This window comes from Phocoena phocoena, chromosome 4, assembly GCF_963924675.1.
Source record: "Phocoena phocoena chromosome 4, mPhoPho1.1, whole genome shotgun sequence".
Lineage (NCBI taxonomy): Eukaryota > Metazoa > Chordata > Mammalia > Artiodactyla > Phocoenidae > Phocoena > Phocoena phocoena.
Window position 1 is genome coordinate 50,476,495 of NC_089222.1, and position 16,764 is coordinate 50,493,258.

The 16,764-nt window shown below is 39.7% G+C and overlaps 1 protein-coding gene across 2 annotated transcripts in view; it reads right to left on the minus strand.

Annotated features, from left to right (window-relative positions):
• Positions 1–16,311, minus strand: part of SLC2A2 (solute carrier family 2 member 2) — a 29,629-nt gene extending 13,318 nt beyond the window's left edge. The window contains exons 1-3 of one of the 2 annotated variants that reach the window (XM_065876990.1): positions 16,297–16,311; positions 8,761–8,853; positions 4,415–4,677 (exon numbers count right to left, since the gene is read on the minus strand). In XM_065876990.1, the coding sequence (XP_065733062.1) occupies positions 4,415–4,677; positions 8,761–8,853; positions 16,297–16,311 (371 nt within the window). Of the gene's footprint in view, positions 1–4,414; positions 4,678–8,760; positions 8,854–16,296 lie in introns of those variants that run through there. The other variant, XM_065876991.1, reaches the window with a different exon arrangement.
• Positions 16,312–16,764: the final 453 nt, after the last annotated feature.

The window sequence follows — 16,764 nt, forward strand, 5'->3', positions numbered from 1 at the left end:
GTAGATCATGAAAGGAACCTTCAAAGTTAAGTTTTCTCTAGTATGAATTATTTGGAAGTAAATTAAAACACGTTTTTACTTTAAGCCTTATCATAGAGAACTACAGTTATCCCTATTTTGTCATTGTATGCCAGCATATTTCCAGAATCTATGAGTTAATGTCAACCAATGTAAAATATGTAATAAAGCTGACAATAGCAACAAAAACATCATATTCAAAATTAATCATATGAAAATTGACATTTGCAGGTATCTGATACTCTTCCTCCTGTTAAATGGGAAACTGAGGTACACAAAAACCTTCAAAGTTCAGTCGATGCTAAGGCCAATAAAAAGAATTTGAGTGAACAGGTGTGAAAATTTTTGTCCCACAAAGAAATGTAAGTATCTTGTTATGCTCTATGTCATTTTTGTCCCACAAAGAAATGTAAGTATCTTGTTACGCTCTATGTCAGTGTTTCAAACTTTAATAGGTGAGCTTTTTCTAAGCAAGTATCTTAAACACCAAACAGATTTTTTTTTTTCTGGAAAATAAAACTATATGATCTCATACTGCAATGATTGCCCAAGAAACCATGTGATGGGCTGGATAATACCCCACAAGGGTCCACACCCTAATCTTCAGACCCTGGGAATATGTTACTTTATATGGCAAAGGGATTTTGCAGATTGATTAAATTAAGGATTTTGAATTGAAGAGATTATCCATTCGGGCCCAATGATGTAATCATGACTATCCTTATACTAGGAAGGCAGAGGAGAAGGTGATGTGATGAAAGAAATAAAGCTTGTAGTGATGTGCTCTGAAGATGGAGGAAGGGGCCACAAGCCAAGGAACAGAAGTGGCCACCAGAAGCTGGGAAAGGGAAAGGAAATGGACTCTTCCTCAGAGCCTCCAGAAAGAATGAGTCCCGCTGACACTGTGACTTCAGCCAAGTGAAACTGAATTTGGGTCTCCAAAACGGTAAGAAAACAAATTTGTGTTGTTTTAAGCCATTAAGTTTGTAGTAATTCATTAGAGCAGTAACGGCAAGCTAGTATATGCAAGTTATCAACTACCCAAAGACAGGTAAATAGAGTACTTTAGAGCTGACCAGCTTCAGAACTGCATAGTAGAAAAAGACAGGGGTGTTCTTCTGTGAAGTGCTTTTTCTCTACACAAGGACAGAGGGCAGGCAAATTCAATAATTTACCCTAGGAAACTGTTACTAGCTAAGCTAATAGTATATTCCATTAGGCGGGGAAAAGATAAAAAGTCGTAAAAGAGATAGATAGCCTGAAAGTATTTTTGATGCCGGATTGCTCTAAAGTCCCTCTTCCTTACCACCAGTGGATGCTGGAGCACTCTATACACCTTAAAGGATTTTAACTTCTGCTCAGACGTGAGAAATGGCCAAGAATAAATAATCTAAAAATACACGAAATGGTTGAATCAGGGAGAAAGAAATATATGTCTACGTATATTTCTTTAAATCTTGCTCTAAATACTTCTGTAGGCATAGGCTTCTTCATCATCACCATCTACACTTGCTGCCTGCTCGCTTTGTGCCAAGCAGTGTACTAAACCTTTTATATTCATTTTAGTTTAATCCTTACAATAATGCCACGAGGGAGGTATTTCTTTCCCCACATTGCAGATGGAGGGAAACATCTTAGAGAACTGAGGTAACTTGCTCATTTTCACATAGCTATTAAGTGACAGAGCTGGGATTTGATCTGTGTGAAACCAAAGGTTAATGCTTTATTTTGGTGAGTTCCATTTTTGATACAAAAGAAAGAACATATTCAAAGGCAAGCTGTGTATACCTTCCTTCACTCGTGGTAGTGTGGATTGCCCAGATCATGGTCTCCCCTACCTTACCCTGGTACTTAAATTTTAAGTAAAATTTCACTTTGAGAACCCAAATCTATAAAACAGTGGCTATAGACATCTATTGACTATTAACACAATTACGAGGAAAGATGTTTTTTAAAGCAGTAACGGAAAAGTACACTTTTATTTACTTTTAACTAGTAAAGCAATGACCCTGGCAATAAGGACCATCATGTTAGTTCTCAGTGAATCTCCCTAGAAAAATAGTTTTGTGAAAGAGACTGAACTATTTTGTCTTAATTTTGAAGTTAAAATGATTAGTTTTAGGGCTATTTTCAAGGAGGATCATTTTTCTACTGAGAGTTGGAGGAAGCCTCACTTTTAGTTCACAATAAATAATTTGATAAATGGTCATTTGACATTGTTTTGGTCGTTTGACATTGTTGATGCTAAATCCTACGACCTTTTTGTTTGTTTGTTTTTGGCTGCGCTTCATCTTAGTTGCAGCACGCAGGATCTTCGTTGTGGCATGTTTTAGTTGCGGCATGCGGGATCTGTAGTTGAGGCATTCGGGCTCTTAGTTGTGGCATGCATGTGGGATCTAGTTCCCCGACCAGGGATTGAACCTGGACCCTCTGCTTTAGCAGCACAGAGTCTTACCCACAGGACCACCAGGGACGCCCCTAAATCCTAAGACTTGAGAAGACAAGCATCCTGATTCCACCACCAGGACACTAATTAAACATTTTAGAGTAAGTCACTGGATTGTTAGAATCTGTTCTCTAAATGAGGGACAAGGGCTTAAATTCTTTCCTCAGTGATAAGAAGTATAAAACATCAATAGCTGTTAAAAGAGTTGGTCTATCCATATTTAAAAATTTAACTTAGCTTTGCTTAATTTTATTTATTTTAGACATAATTAATCTAGAAAAATTTCCAACTATTGCTTAAACCAACTTGGTGCAAATTGAAATGATTTTTAAAGTTTTTTAATAATTAAAGCCAGTTAATGACCTGCATAATTTATGGATACTGATTTAAAGATCAGCTAAACACCAGTAAGTTGATAAAAATTTGAAGAACTGACCATTTTCTTTTATGGTAGAGGAAGTCCCTCTCAAATAAGAGTAAGAATAAAACTTGCATTACCATGCTACCCATTACTTAAGAGAAATTCTTACAGTCTTATTATATAAAAACTCCAGTACAAGAGGAAGAACTTATCAGAATTTAATAACCAGAGAGGGAAAACTATAATTTAAAGTAGGAATTTTAGGACTTCCCTGGTGGTCCAGTTGTTAAGACTCTGCACTTCCACTGCAGGGGTTGTGGATTCGACCCCCGGTCAGGGAACTAAGATTCTTGCATGCCATGTGGCGTGGCCAAGAAAGCAAAAAGTAGGGATTTTAATAATTAAATGAGGGACTTCCCTGGTGGTCCAGTGGTAAAGAATCTGCCTTCCAATACTGGGGACGCGGGTTAGATCCCTGGTCGGGAAACTAAGATCCCACGTGCTGCAGGGCAACTAAGCCCACGCGCCACAACTACTGAGCTCGCGCACCTCAACGAGAGAGAGAAAAGCCGCATGCCACAGCTAGAGAGAAACCTGAGCAGGCTGCGTGCCGTAACAAAAAGGATCCTTCATGCCTCAACAAAGATCCTGTGTGCCGCAACTAAGACCCAACGCAGCCAAAAAAAAGGAAAATAAATAAATACAATAAATAAATATTTTAAAAATAGTTAAATGAACTGTAATCCAGTATTACTAAGATAGTTGCCTATATCATTTAGAACTTTAAAGGTTTTGCATTTTCCATATTTGCATGTTTTTATCATGAGAAAAAGAGTGATAAAAGATGGATGCAAAGAGCAGAAAATAAATCTAAAGAAATAACCGTTTTATTTTCTGTTCTACTTCCTCTCTGCGGGGGTGGGGGGGATCCAAGAGCTTTAGTACATCACATGACTAAATGAAATTTGAGTGTAAAGGAGTTCCGCTGATGTTTTTAATCCAAAACACATAATAGAAACCAAAGTAGAGAAATGGAGACACCACTTGCTTCAGCCCTTTGTTGGGGCTTTGAGATAAAAGGAGCGGTAGCTAGAAACCCCACGCCAAGTATATTGGGCAACTGGGAGCGGGGGATATTGACTGGACCTTAGGACCTGACTGATCCAAATGTCAAATTCTAATTTGAAGATGAAAACCTGGATGTCTGAGAAATGGAGCAATTTGATGAAGCCAGCAATCGACTCCCAGGTTAAAAATTCCACGCTTGACTCCCCACTGAGTTCCTGAGTAAACCACTTGTGCGGTGGTTTCTCAATGTTTTACAAGTTACAAAGTCAGAGAATCAGAGTGATTATCTAGAAATACACACCAAACTCACTTTTGCTGTAAATGCCTCCACTATTAAGCCGATGGTTGCAACAGATTTTTCCATTATTTGGTCCAATACCAACCTAACTCATAGGGTCGTGAGTTGAAAAAACAACTCTGAAACTATTCCACAAAAGGAAAGATGATTTCTTTCTAAGCAAATTATGACACCGAAAATACTGAAGTTTCTGTGTTTCTGCTTGTCTATGAAATTTGCCTACCTTCCAAGCTGGTCTCCAAGCAACCCACCAAAGAATGAGGCAATCATTCCACCAACTGGAAAGCTGGACACAGACAGGGACCAGAACATGGTGACGAGGCTAGCAGATGCCACAGGCTCTTCCTCAGCCCAAGGGGTTGGTGTTGGGACCCCTAGGAATGGGCTTGCGGGTAGTTCCTCTGTACTGTTGATAGCATAGCTGTTGATAGCTTTTCGGTCATCAAGCGGAACACCCAAAACATGTCTATAATGGGTTATTATTACCTAAGGAGATAAAAAGAAAAATAGCTCCAATATTTCAAACATTCTGTATATTTTTTGTTTGTTTTTCCTTTAAAATATTTGTTAGGTGTTTAAACAGGATTATCTCAATTATGTGTGTTATGCACATACTAACGCATCTAGTTGTTTCAGTTGACCATATCCTATAAAACAGAGGTCACAAATTCCAGTGCCAACAGGAACCAGACAGGAACAAACAAGTGAAGGAGGCAAGAAGGATCTTGATGACTAGAGGACTGAAATACTGTCTGTAATTTTGAGAATGTAATAGTGAGTTGGCAGAATTTATTTGTCCCATCTGAAGGAGGAAGTTGCAATGTGAGACTAGTGTTGCATGACCTTTAATTTTTTTTTAACATCTTTACTGGAGTATAATTGCTTTACAATGTTGTGTTAGCTTCTGCTGTATAACAAAGTGAATCAGCTATACGTATACATATATCCTCATATCCCCTCCCTCTTGCGTCTCCCTCCCTCCCACCCTCCCTATCCCACCCCTCTAGGTGGTCACAAAGCACCAAGTTGATCTCCCTGTGCTATGAGGCTGCTTCCCACTAGCTATCTATTTTACATTTGGTAGTGTATATATGTCCATGCCACTCTCCTTCGTCCCAGCTTACCTTTCCCCCTCTCCATGTCCTCAAGTCCATTCTCTATGTCTGAGTCTTTATTCTTGTCCTGCCCCTAGGTTCATCAGAACCTTTTTTTTTTTTAGATTCCATATATATGTGTTAGCATATGGTATTTGTTTTTCTCTTTCTGACTTACTTCACTCTGTATGACAGTCTCTAGGTCCATCCACCTCACTACAAATAACTCAATTTTTTTCTTTTTATGGCCAAGTAATATTCCATTGTATATATGTGCCACATCTTCTTTATCCATTTATCTGTCGATGGACACTTAGGTTGCTTCCATGTCCTGGCTATTGTAAATAGTGCTGCAAAGAACATTGTGGTACATGTATCTTTTTGAATTATGGTTTTCTCAGGGTATATGCCCAGTAGTGGGATTGCTGGGTCATATGGTAGTTCTATTTTTAGTTTTTTAAGGAACCTCCATACTGTTCTCCATAGTGGCTGTATCAATTTACATTTCCACCAACAGTGCAAGAGGGTTCCCTTTTCTCCACACACTCTCCAGCATTTATTGTTTGTAGATTTTTTGATGATGGCCATTCTGACCGGTGTGAGGTGATACCTCACTGTAGATTTGATTTGCATTTCTCTAATGATTAGTGATGTTGAGCATCCTTTCATGTATTTGTCGGCAATCTGTATATCTTCTTTGGAGAAATGTCTATTTATGACCTTTAATTTTTAACGAGAAGCCAGAAATCTGGATTTTTATGTAAAATTCTTCAAGTTTTAAAGGTTGGCTACTATCCAAATTGAAAATATCCTGCAGGTTGAAAAGATATATTTTCACTCCACTGTTACCCCTGCATAGCAGGATTTTAATTGGCTTCTGTAAATATTTTAACAGAAACATAAAAGTAGGTCTAAGAATAAAGATTGGGAAAGATGAGGCCCAAAATAAAGTTGGTATACAAATTTAAACACTAGGTGCTGCATCCTTGCTTTAGGTGAGCTCTAAATTTATTAATAAGCTTCCTAGCAGCCAGTGAAAAGAGAGGAAAACAGTCATATATACTGGTGAATTCTGAAGATCAAAAACAACTCAGTAGTACCTGAGAAGGTATTGAGACCTGAAGGAAGTTTCTTGTATGGGTCCTCACAGAGTTCAGTATGTAACAGAATAAACAATGTTCAAAACTAGATTTCACAGTGCCGTATTTTATAATGTGTTTCAGTAGAGGTAAAGATCAAACAAAAGTATAATCGAGTAAAGGCACATCCTTCAGGCTCTCTTCCTTCTGTGTCATTCCTCTGGATGATTTGGTCACTATTTAGCAGCAATGAGCTGGGAGGACCTCTGACAAGGACCTGGAATGCAGCTGCCCTAGGTTGCCAGTCCTGGGCAAAGTCTTATGTGGTAAAATCAGCCAATGAGGGAGAGAATGATATCCTCTTACAATAAAAGAAGTCTGATCCAGACATTTATCTCATGGAAGGCCACTCTATATGGATAATATACACAGAAGAAAGGCTGAAAGGAAATATCCCAAATGTTCTCAGCAGTTTGCTCTACATGAATAATCAGGAATTTTTTTCTTCTAAAACTTTCTGCAACAGCCATGCGTAGTTTTCATATTTGTAAAAAAAATGTGACTTTAAAATACCCTAAAACAATTCCAAATGTCATTCTGCTAATAAAAACAAATGGGCCTGAATGACTCTTCTTACGTAATAGTGTTTAAGCAGCTCTTTCCATACAGAAGGAAGGGTTATAGAGAGGGCACTAATCCGGATGCCAGTGGGGGATCTCTGTGTTTAGGTTTGGCTCTAGGACTTGGATTGGAGGAGGGGAAACCTTAGATTAATTTTCCCTCCCAAGACTGAAGAGGATGCTTTAAATAAGGATTTGAAAAGTTCTACCACAAGAAGAGAAAACGTTCTACCAATTCCAAATTTCAAGAATCCTGTTAAATTAGCATGTGTTGTCATCACCCACAGAAAAAATTATATGGCCCCCAGAGTTATTCCCCAAGTCTCTCAGCCTTGGCAAAGGCTGCCACACTCATGATGCTATGTGGTACCTAACCAGAGCACATCTTTTAGTTCAAGGAGCAACGCTTTTCAGCAGATGGACTGTGGCAAGTACACATTTCACACGTTCACACCCTGTAGTCTCTTACATTTTCCTTGGAGTCCAGTGTCGTAAGAGAAGCAGATGAAATGTGATGGATTCATAGAAGGCACCGAACAAATGCTTGTACCATCACCTTATGCCACCCCTTCCCCTAGCTTCTCTTCTTTCTCTCTCTGTGTCTCTTTCTCTCTCTCTTCTTCATTCACTAAACGCTTTATTGTTTACATCAATCATTGTGCTTGGCACTGGTGCTAGGAAGAAGAATAAGACATCAATCCCACCCTAAACGACCTGACAGTCTGATTCAGAGCAGAGGGAACGAAGTCCTGGTTTCCCCACTTACAGCCTGTGGGGTCTGAGAAAAATGACATCCTTCTCCTGTCTATTCACTGGAAACCAGAGTAGGGATGCACAAAGTAAATGAGAAAAATGATAGAAATTATTCAATATTTTAAAAAAATACCCATTCACATGGTCAACATGGAGAAAACCCAAACTATGTTGGCCTTGTTGACTATTATTTAAAGGTTTTGTATTATTTTACTTTGGATCACCTATGGGACACAGGAGTAGGGGGAAGGACTAGAATCTTGTTAGTGTTAGGGCTCCTAAGTGTTTTTTGTTTGCTTGTTTGTCATTTTTTTCTTGTGATGAGAACTCAGGATTCACTGTCTCAAAACCTTTCATATATAACATACAGCAGTGTTAATTATATTTACCATGTTGTACCTAACATCCCTAGTGCTTATTTATCCTATACCTGGAAGTTTGTACCTTTGACCTCCTTCATCCAATTCCATCCCCTCCCCTGCCCACTCCCCACCCCTGCAGGGTTCCAAAATGTTTTAATCTGGACAAGAAATGGGCATAATAAGGTTGTTGGGCGAGTCAAATGGGGGAGAGCATATGTTAGTGCCTGACGCACAGTGAGTTGGTGCTCAGTACAGGTTTGTGCACTGAAACAACCTTATCCTTCCATTGTTCCCTCTTATTCCCTGGCATTTTCATCTGTGCATCTGGGAGCTCTGAATGTATGCTTCAATCAGCTCTTAAGTTTTTTTAAAAAAATCCTTAGGCACGTGGTATTCTAGCTGGAGTTTTCTGTGAGCTCAGCGAATAGCTGAGTCAGAGATCAAGGATTATTTATTACTCTTTCTTTTTCTGTGAGGGTTTTAAAGTGAGGAGTCAAGGCCAAGTTATCAGCCTTGGAAGCACACATGTGGAACCTGACAGAGACCAGGATTATCCCGTGTTCCCCGCGTGGACCCACCTTATCTCTCTGGATGTGGAGCAGATACCTTTCTGTCACTGATAGAAATTACCAAAAAGAGAACTTGGGCATGTTTCACTTGCCTGTTGAGGTGCATTGATCACGCCAATGTCATATCCAAACTGGAAGGAACCCAGCACGGCAGTGAAGACAGTAAAAACCAAGGTCCTGGTGACCTGTGGGGAATGAAACACAGGGCTGGGAAACACCAGGCAATTCCAGTTACCATTGCCCCATCTCTCTGCAGCTTGGACTTCTGACAGGCTCCACTGGCTGGTTCTTGTCCCTTGATACTCTTTCACTGTGTGCCCTATGCTCCTGGCAGGGCTCATTCATATGAGACTGTGGGCACCTTTCATTTCCCCTACACTGCTAAAGCAGCAAAAATCTGGGACAGCTTCGTCCAGGGGAGGAAGCAGACATCCTTTTCCCTATATATATATGTGTATATTTTCTTTTAAGCTTCAAAATCAGGACTGTGAACTAGAATTGCTGCTGACTAAAGGACACTGCCAAGATAAAAACAGTTTTTTGTTTGTTTGTTTGTTGTTGTTTTTTTAAAAAACAGTTTTAAAATAAAATTTTAAAAATCATTGAAAAGTCAAATAAGACACCAGTAACAAAGAGATAGGGAGCTCTCCTGGACATTGCCATGATACAGAAACACCTCAGAACTCATCTAAGAGGCATCACAATCCACATCAACATCTAGGTAAAATACTTTTCAGGATCTGCAACTTGTTGAACCTAGAGTTGTGAATTAAGGGATATTATTTTCTCCCGAACTTCATGCAGCTACAAAAAACTGTAGAAAGTGGCAGAGCATCCATCCCTTTCAACTTATAATTACATGTCTAACCATCTTAGAGAACTCATATCATGCATACAGAGTCACATATAAGGATATTTGATGCATTTTTGTGCATGTTATAGCAAGAATTGTGGAAAGAACCTAAATGTCATTCAACGGAATGGCCAAATAGATTCAAATACGTCCTGATACAGCAGTTAGAATAATGTGATTGTTATATACTGACTTTTTAAGTGACAAAGGAAATTGTGAAATCGAATTATTTTTTTAAAAAGACTTAAACCTAAGTGTTATTTGATTTGTGTGTGTTTTATGTAACTCATAGAATATTTTCTTGAAAAACAAATACCAAAAGGCTGACCTTTGAGGAGGAATGTGAGATTGGAGAGGTGGGGTAAAAGAGTATTTTTCTTTTATTTATATTATTATACATTTTGTAAGGAAAATATTTCATGTATAATTATGTAATTTGAAATTTTAAAGTAAATGACATAAGATACAGTAGGAACTTTGTTGAATGAATTAATGAGTCATATCAACACAGCGTTTAGTTCCCACTCTGATACCTAGTGGGTATGTGACCCAAGCCACTTTCCCTATATAATCTTCAGTTTTTCCCTCAATTGGCAAATAATTGTAAATCCCCCTACTCCAGCATGAAGAATAGCTAATTAACCAGACCTCCTTATTCCCCAATTAAATTTCTGGAGATCAGAAATTTCACAGTGTCATCATCAACAAAGTATTATCACAGTACCACCCTGAGAGCCCTTGAAGTTACTGTCTAATGGTCCTAAAACCAGACTTTACTTGAAGAGCTTATTACATGTGTGGCTTCCTGGGGCTCACCTCGGATCTACTAGTGGATTGGAATCTCTGGGGTGATGATTGGGAATCTGTATGTTCCCTCTCTTTCTACTAATTCAGAATTAATTGCAGGTGGCCCCTATATAGACTTTCCCTCCCAGTAACTTTGTTCCCTGAAAGGCAAGACATCAAAGCTGACCCAAATTACATGCTAGTATGGTATATATATATCTCCAAAGAACCATATAAGTATGAAGCATATATATAATATCTTATATATCATATAATTATATAATTCACATTTGTATTTATTAGATATAAGTCATATATACATATATAGTTATTCATTAATAATCAATAGTAAAATAATTATAAATAAAATATATGTAAAAAGTGCACATGTGCGAGTGCTTACACACACAAATACACACACACGGTATGGTTATGGTGTGTGGGATTACCAGAGACTTTGAATTATCCTCTGAAACGGAACTGGAGACATCTAAAACGCAGTGGCTCAGGCAGCCAAAGCTAAGATGAGGTTCCATTCACTTGGTTGGTGATTTCTCCTTAAATCCTTTTTCCCTTTAAGCTGTTTCCAAGGACAGAGAATTTCAACCCATTTACATTAGTAATGAGGGGACAAAGAAGCGCCTTAAGCAGGCTTTAACCCCCTTCTTGATAATCTCCATTACTGCAGTCTGGACAATCTGATGTTAGGTGCAATGCAAACAGAGCTTCAATGCCTAATACTGATTATTTTGCCTACTGCATGCCATTCATGGCTGTATGTGTATTATGTCAGTTACCTGTAATCGTTTTCTCTTGTTGCTATTACAAATAACCAAACAAAGCAGTGGCTTAAATAACACAAATTTATGATTTTACAGTGTTTGTAGATCAGAAGTCTGACACTAGTCTCATCAGACTAAAATCAAAGTGTTGGCAAGCTGTGTTCCTTTCTGGAGGATGTAGGGGAAAATTTGGGTTGATGATAGAATTTAGTTCCTTGTGGTTGAAGGACCAGGGTCCGTGCTAGCTGTAAAGCAAGGGCCATTCCCAGCTTTACAGCATTCCTTGATTAGTCATGCCCTTCCTCCATCTTCACAGCCGGAATCTCTCTATCTCAAGGGCCATAACGGTAATGGCGTTTGTAGAGCCCTTTTTACTATGTGAGGTAACATATTCACAGGTTCTGGGGACAAGGTTGTGGACATCTTTTTTTTTTTTTTTTTTTTTTTTTAATTTATTTATTTTGGCTGCGCTGGGTCTTAGTCGTGGCACCCAGGATCTTTGTTGTGGTATGCGGGATCTTTTGGTTGCAGCATGCATGCAGGATCTTGTTCCCTGACCAGGGATCAAACCCCGGCCCCCTGCATTGGGAGCACAGAGTCTTACCCACTGAACCACCAGGGAAGTCCCATGGACATCTTTTAAGGACCATTATTCTGCCAACCACACTCCTCATGACAGTACCATTAGTATCCCTATTTTATAGATAACTAGACTAGTTAAAGTCTTACAGCCAGTAACTTGTATTGATAGAATAATTATTTGGATCCAGAACTTATGCTTTTAATTACTTGGCTATTTTGCATTTCTCATTGATCAGAAACAAACATTCACAAGCCAAACAGGTCTGAAACTCTAGCATCCTAATCTTTCTAAACTGAAAAAAAAAACAACTAAGAGTGCACATATTTATAGGATTTGCCGATTGTGATGCTGAAGCAAATCACCAAACAATGACCAGTTCCACGTGCATTTTCCATTTTCCCACCACTCACCACACAAATCCCCTCCTTCCTCACACACCCATAAAAAGCTTTTGTGAGGGCTTCCCTGGTGGCGCAGTGGTTGAGAGTCCGCCTGCCGATGCAGGGGACACCGGTTCGTGCCCCGGTCCGGGAAGATCCCACATGCCGCGGAGCGGCTGGGCCCGTGAGCCGTGGCCGCTGAGCCTGCGTGTCCGGAGCCTGTGCTCCGCAACGGGAGAGGCCACAACAGTGAGAGGCCGGCGTACCGCAAAAAATAAAATAAAATAAAATAAAAAACTTTTGTGAGGTTTCTGATGAAAATCAAAAAGGGCAAACAAAGGCTACTCAACTGCTCATCTGTAGCTCAGCTGAAGAAGAACCTCAGGTCCTACCCAACACCAAGCCCAGGGCTACGACATACTTGCCCAGTTTCATCCCTGAATCTCCATTTCATCCGTGGCAGAGTCTCCCAGCACTTGTGTCTTAGTGACTGCCCCTCCCACTCCATCCCTGGGCTTCTGCTCTCAGCTGGCCCTCTCTTCCTGTCCCCACCAGACAAGCATATAGTTCCTTTCTTCTTATTTTGAGTCCAACTGGTGAGCAATGGTGAGCAGCGGTGTTACAGAAATGGAAGTTGGGGCTGAAGGTGGTGGCTGCAGCAGATCCGGTCCCCTCTAATCTCCATCAGCCTTCCTCTTCCACTCCAAATGACAGTCTCAACAGTGTTAGCTGTTCCTTCATTGCTTTGACAAAATTGTAAGTTAATTTTCAAACATAGATCTCTGGAACTCCTGTCCCATTACCTTCCAATTAACTTGTTCTAAGTCATTGCTATAGAAATATTGGAGCTGCCCCTAAGATCACTTTCTCACATTATAGGGATAACAAAAAAGCCACTGTGAAGGAGATAAGAGAGGTTTTAAACATTTAGAAATCTTAGGGTGTTCTTAAAGTCTTTGTCCTCTGGTCTCCCTGGCTTCGTTTTCCAGCGTTGGCTCTGGTACTGCCACCCATGGCCTGAAGTTCCCCACTTTAACTCCTTGAGATAGAAATTTCACCCAGTTGCTCAGATAAGGAGCAATCTCATTTATTTTAATCGGGCCACTTGAATTCCCAACCAAAGTGATCATACCAAGTATCAAAGTCTCTGGAACTGTTTGATTGCATTTTCTTTTTTGTTTTTGTTTTGTACCTCTTATTTTCAGGTTTGATTTCCTTCCCTGAACTCCATTTTGAACTGGCTCTTCGCTTCCCATCATTTCTTTTTCCATTGTGAAATAAAAAGAGATAACATTTGTAGTTAACCTTCTTTGTGGTTAGACTTGGTCAAAGAAAGTTTTGTTTATGAGAGGGAAAATTTCTGAAAACTACTAAACAACTAAGTTTGAATTGGCCCATTAACCTCCATTCATTCAATCTAATATCCAAAAGGTTGACTCAAGGATAGGTACATAGGAGCTAGTGAAAACAGTGAGAACTTAGAGAGGAACTTACTCTTGTCCAGGCTCTGTGTTCTAAATGGTTTGCCTGCTCTCTCGACAACCTTGTAGGTGGAAATTATTATACCATTTTACGTATGGGAAAAGGTAATGATATGGAAAGGGTAATGAACTCATCTAAAGGCCATATATCCACCAAGTGGCAGCTTTCAACTTCTTCATAGGCAACAAGGTATTAAGCATGCACTTTTAGAAAGACTGTCTTCATTTGGAGCTTAATAATTTTAAGTTAAAGAAACTATGTTCTATATCCAATTAAAAATATGCGCTGGATAAATGTAGAAGAGTAGAATGGGCAAGTGGCTGAACCTTAACATAAAACAAATGTGGGGCTTCCCTGGTGGCGCAGTGGTTGAGAGTCTGCCTGCCGATGCAGGGGACATGGGTTCTTGCCCTGGTCCGGGAGGATCCCACACGCCGCGGAGCGGCTAGGCCCTTGAGCCGTGGCCGCTGAGCCTGCGCGTCCGGAGCCTGTGCTCCGCAACAGGAGAGGCCACAACAGTGAGAGGCCCGCGTACCGCAAAAAAAAAAACCAAACAAACAACAAAAAAACCCAAATGTGGTGTTTATTTTGTGGCTTAGAAATCAGATGGAGTCTATTAGGAAAAACAAGTAGGCTTGGGAGTCAGAAAACCTGGAAGAGTCCCAGCTAGGCCCTTAACATCCCCAAATCTCAGTTTCTTTACCCCGCAAATGGGTATAATAATAGTTAATGCATAGATTTGTTACAAAGGCTGAATAAGATACATACTGTGGTCTTCCTATAAATAGTGAAAGGGCTAAAAACCAACTGATCTTTAATCACATCATTATCATCTCATTTATCACTCTTGCCAAACAACCACCTGTCAAATTTTTAGAAATCACCAATAATCTTCACAACACTACTGCAAAGTACATGAAATTATCCCCATTTTACAGGTGAGGAAACCAGGGCTCAGAGATGAAGTGGTATGCCCAACACACATAGCTGATGAATAACAGATACTCTTGTATTGGAAACCGGAGCTCATCTTAAACTCCCACTGCTAAACAAAAAGGCAGATTTTCAGCATCTATTGATTGACTAGGTAGGGAGCAGAGCTTGTACTCTTTCCTCTACAAAATACTATGTACACCAACCCAAAGGCGATCTTGCACCCAACTTTGGAAAAGTCCAGGAGCTTCTCAAGCCATAGAATTTTCAAGCTGAAAGGGACCTTTGAGAGCAATGGATTCTAGGCTAATCTCCTCCTCTTTCAGTTGAAGAATCTGAGTCCAAGTCTTTTGAATTACACAGTGCATTACTGGGTATATCCAGAGTGAGAACCCAGGTCTCCTAACCCTCAGTCTCATGCTTAGTTCACTTCTTTCAAAGTCTGGGTGGTTTTACGAAGCTACAACATTGTGCTTTACATCAGTTCTCATTCTTTCTGGGTTCCCTTTTTAGGCAATTCCTTAATTCTCAAGAGAAGTACTACAACACAATTTCTAAAGGCCCCTGAGGGAATTTAAGGATAGTTCTATATGAAACTTGATCATAGGCTATGTGCCAGGCAGTGTGGTTAAGCACCTTTCTTTTTGCAATATCTACCAAACGTCACTTGTTTGAACACTACCTTCATAATTTTTGCCAAATCTACATACCATCCGTATAGTTATTAACTTAATATTTGTCTTTATACTATTTTTAAAGTTTTAACTACTTTAGCTGTATCCTGGGCTCTTATAGGAAATCATGAAATCCTAGTTATTCCTTAAATACACATTATATAAATACATAACTATTGATATTAAAATGTTTGTCATCTGAGTTTCTATAATATTATCTCATTTAATTACACCCCTACAGCAGAGAACTATTATAATCCCTGTATATCCCATACTATATCCTTATGTTATATCCCAATGTGTTCTTAATCTGTTGCAGTCGAGAAAAGCACTCAAGAAAATCATACAGACTACTCAGAAAACAGAGAAAATATCCTTAAAATCTCAATTAGTGGATAGGCCAGTTAAATAACTTAACCCCAGTATCACAGCAGGTAAGTAGTATCAGCACACTCCAAATCCAGGTCCCTGACTGCAAAGCCTGTGCTCCTAGCCTTGTCACTTACTGACATGAAAGATGGCTCAGCAGAGTAAGTTACACCAGATACTTGTGTCACTTCACTCCTAAATACTTCAGCATGTACTCACTAAGAACATAGACATTCTCCTACATAATTACAATACCATTATCACATCCAAGAACGTAAGAGTTATAAAACATTATCTAATACACCATTTTCAAAATTTCTCACTATCCCCATATTGTCCCTTAGAGCTGTTTTCTTCTTCCTTCCACCATCTAAGATCACTTGTTGCATTTGGTCGTCAGTTCTTCTTAGTCTCCTTTAATCTAAAACAGGCCTTCTACCCTTTGTTTTTTGAATATTGATATTTTTGAAGATTTCAGATCAGTTTCACGATTAGTTAGATTTGGGTGAATAGGCCTTTTTTTGCACATTCCTTCCATAATATGGTTATGTAGTACCACTCGAGAAAACATTACACAGGCTAGTCAGAAAAGAGAGCAAATATCCTTAAAGTCCCAATTACTGAATAAAAAATATGATTTTTTTAGCAGCCAAACTATCAATCGGCCAAGAGAAGTAGCTTTGATCTGTGACAGCTACACCCAACATCCCCCAAATCCTCAACATGCTCACTGACTTCAACAGATTTCCCTATTCACGTCCGCAAATGGACATAATACGACTGTACCTTATCTTCTGTCATTTTGTGGGTTGGAGTCCTCCTCTTAATTCCCGGTCCTGTAGTGAGTGTGGCAGATACCGTGGCCAGTCCCTGACTGTCCTCCTCCAGCTTCCTGAGACTAGTTATACATTAGAGTAGGAGGAGCAAAGCAAAGAAGGCATGAGGCCAAGTCTAATCCTGGGCAGAGGGCGAATATTGATGGGAATCCAATCAATAAATGCTTTTTGCCTCTGTGACTTGTGGCTTCAATGCCTTTGTTCCACCAGGAAAGAAAATGGGAGCAGGTCCCTTAGGCGTAAGTTAGAAACCAGAGGCGGTCATGTTTTAAGGCACGTTCTAAATGGGGCAGTAACCAGGGGCAGGTGAAAAAGGAAATCTTTGGGGTCTTTTGCGGAAAATGAGAGAAGCTGGGCTGCCATGCTATGCTGTGGGGAAAAGAAAGACAGGTGCGTGGGAGGCACATGCACTGCCCTG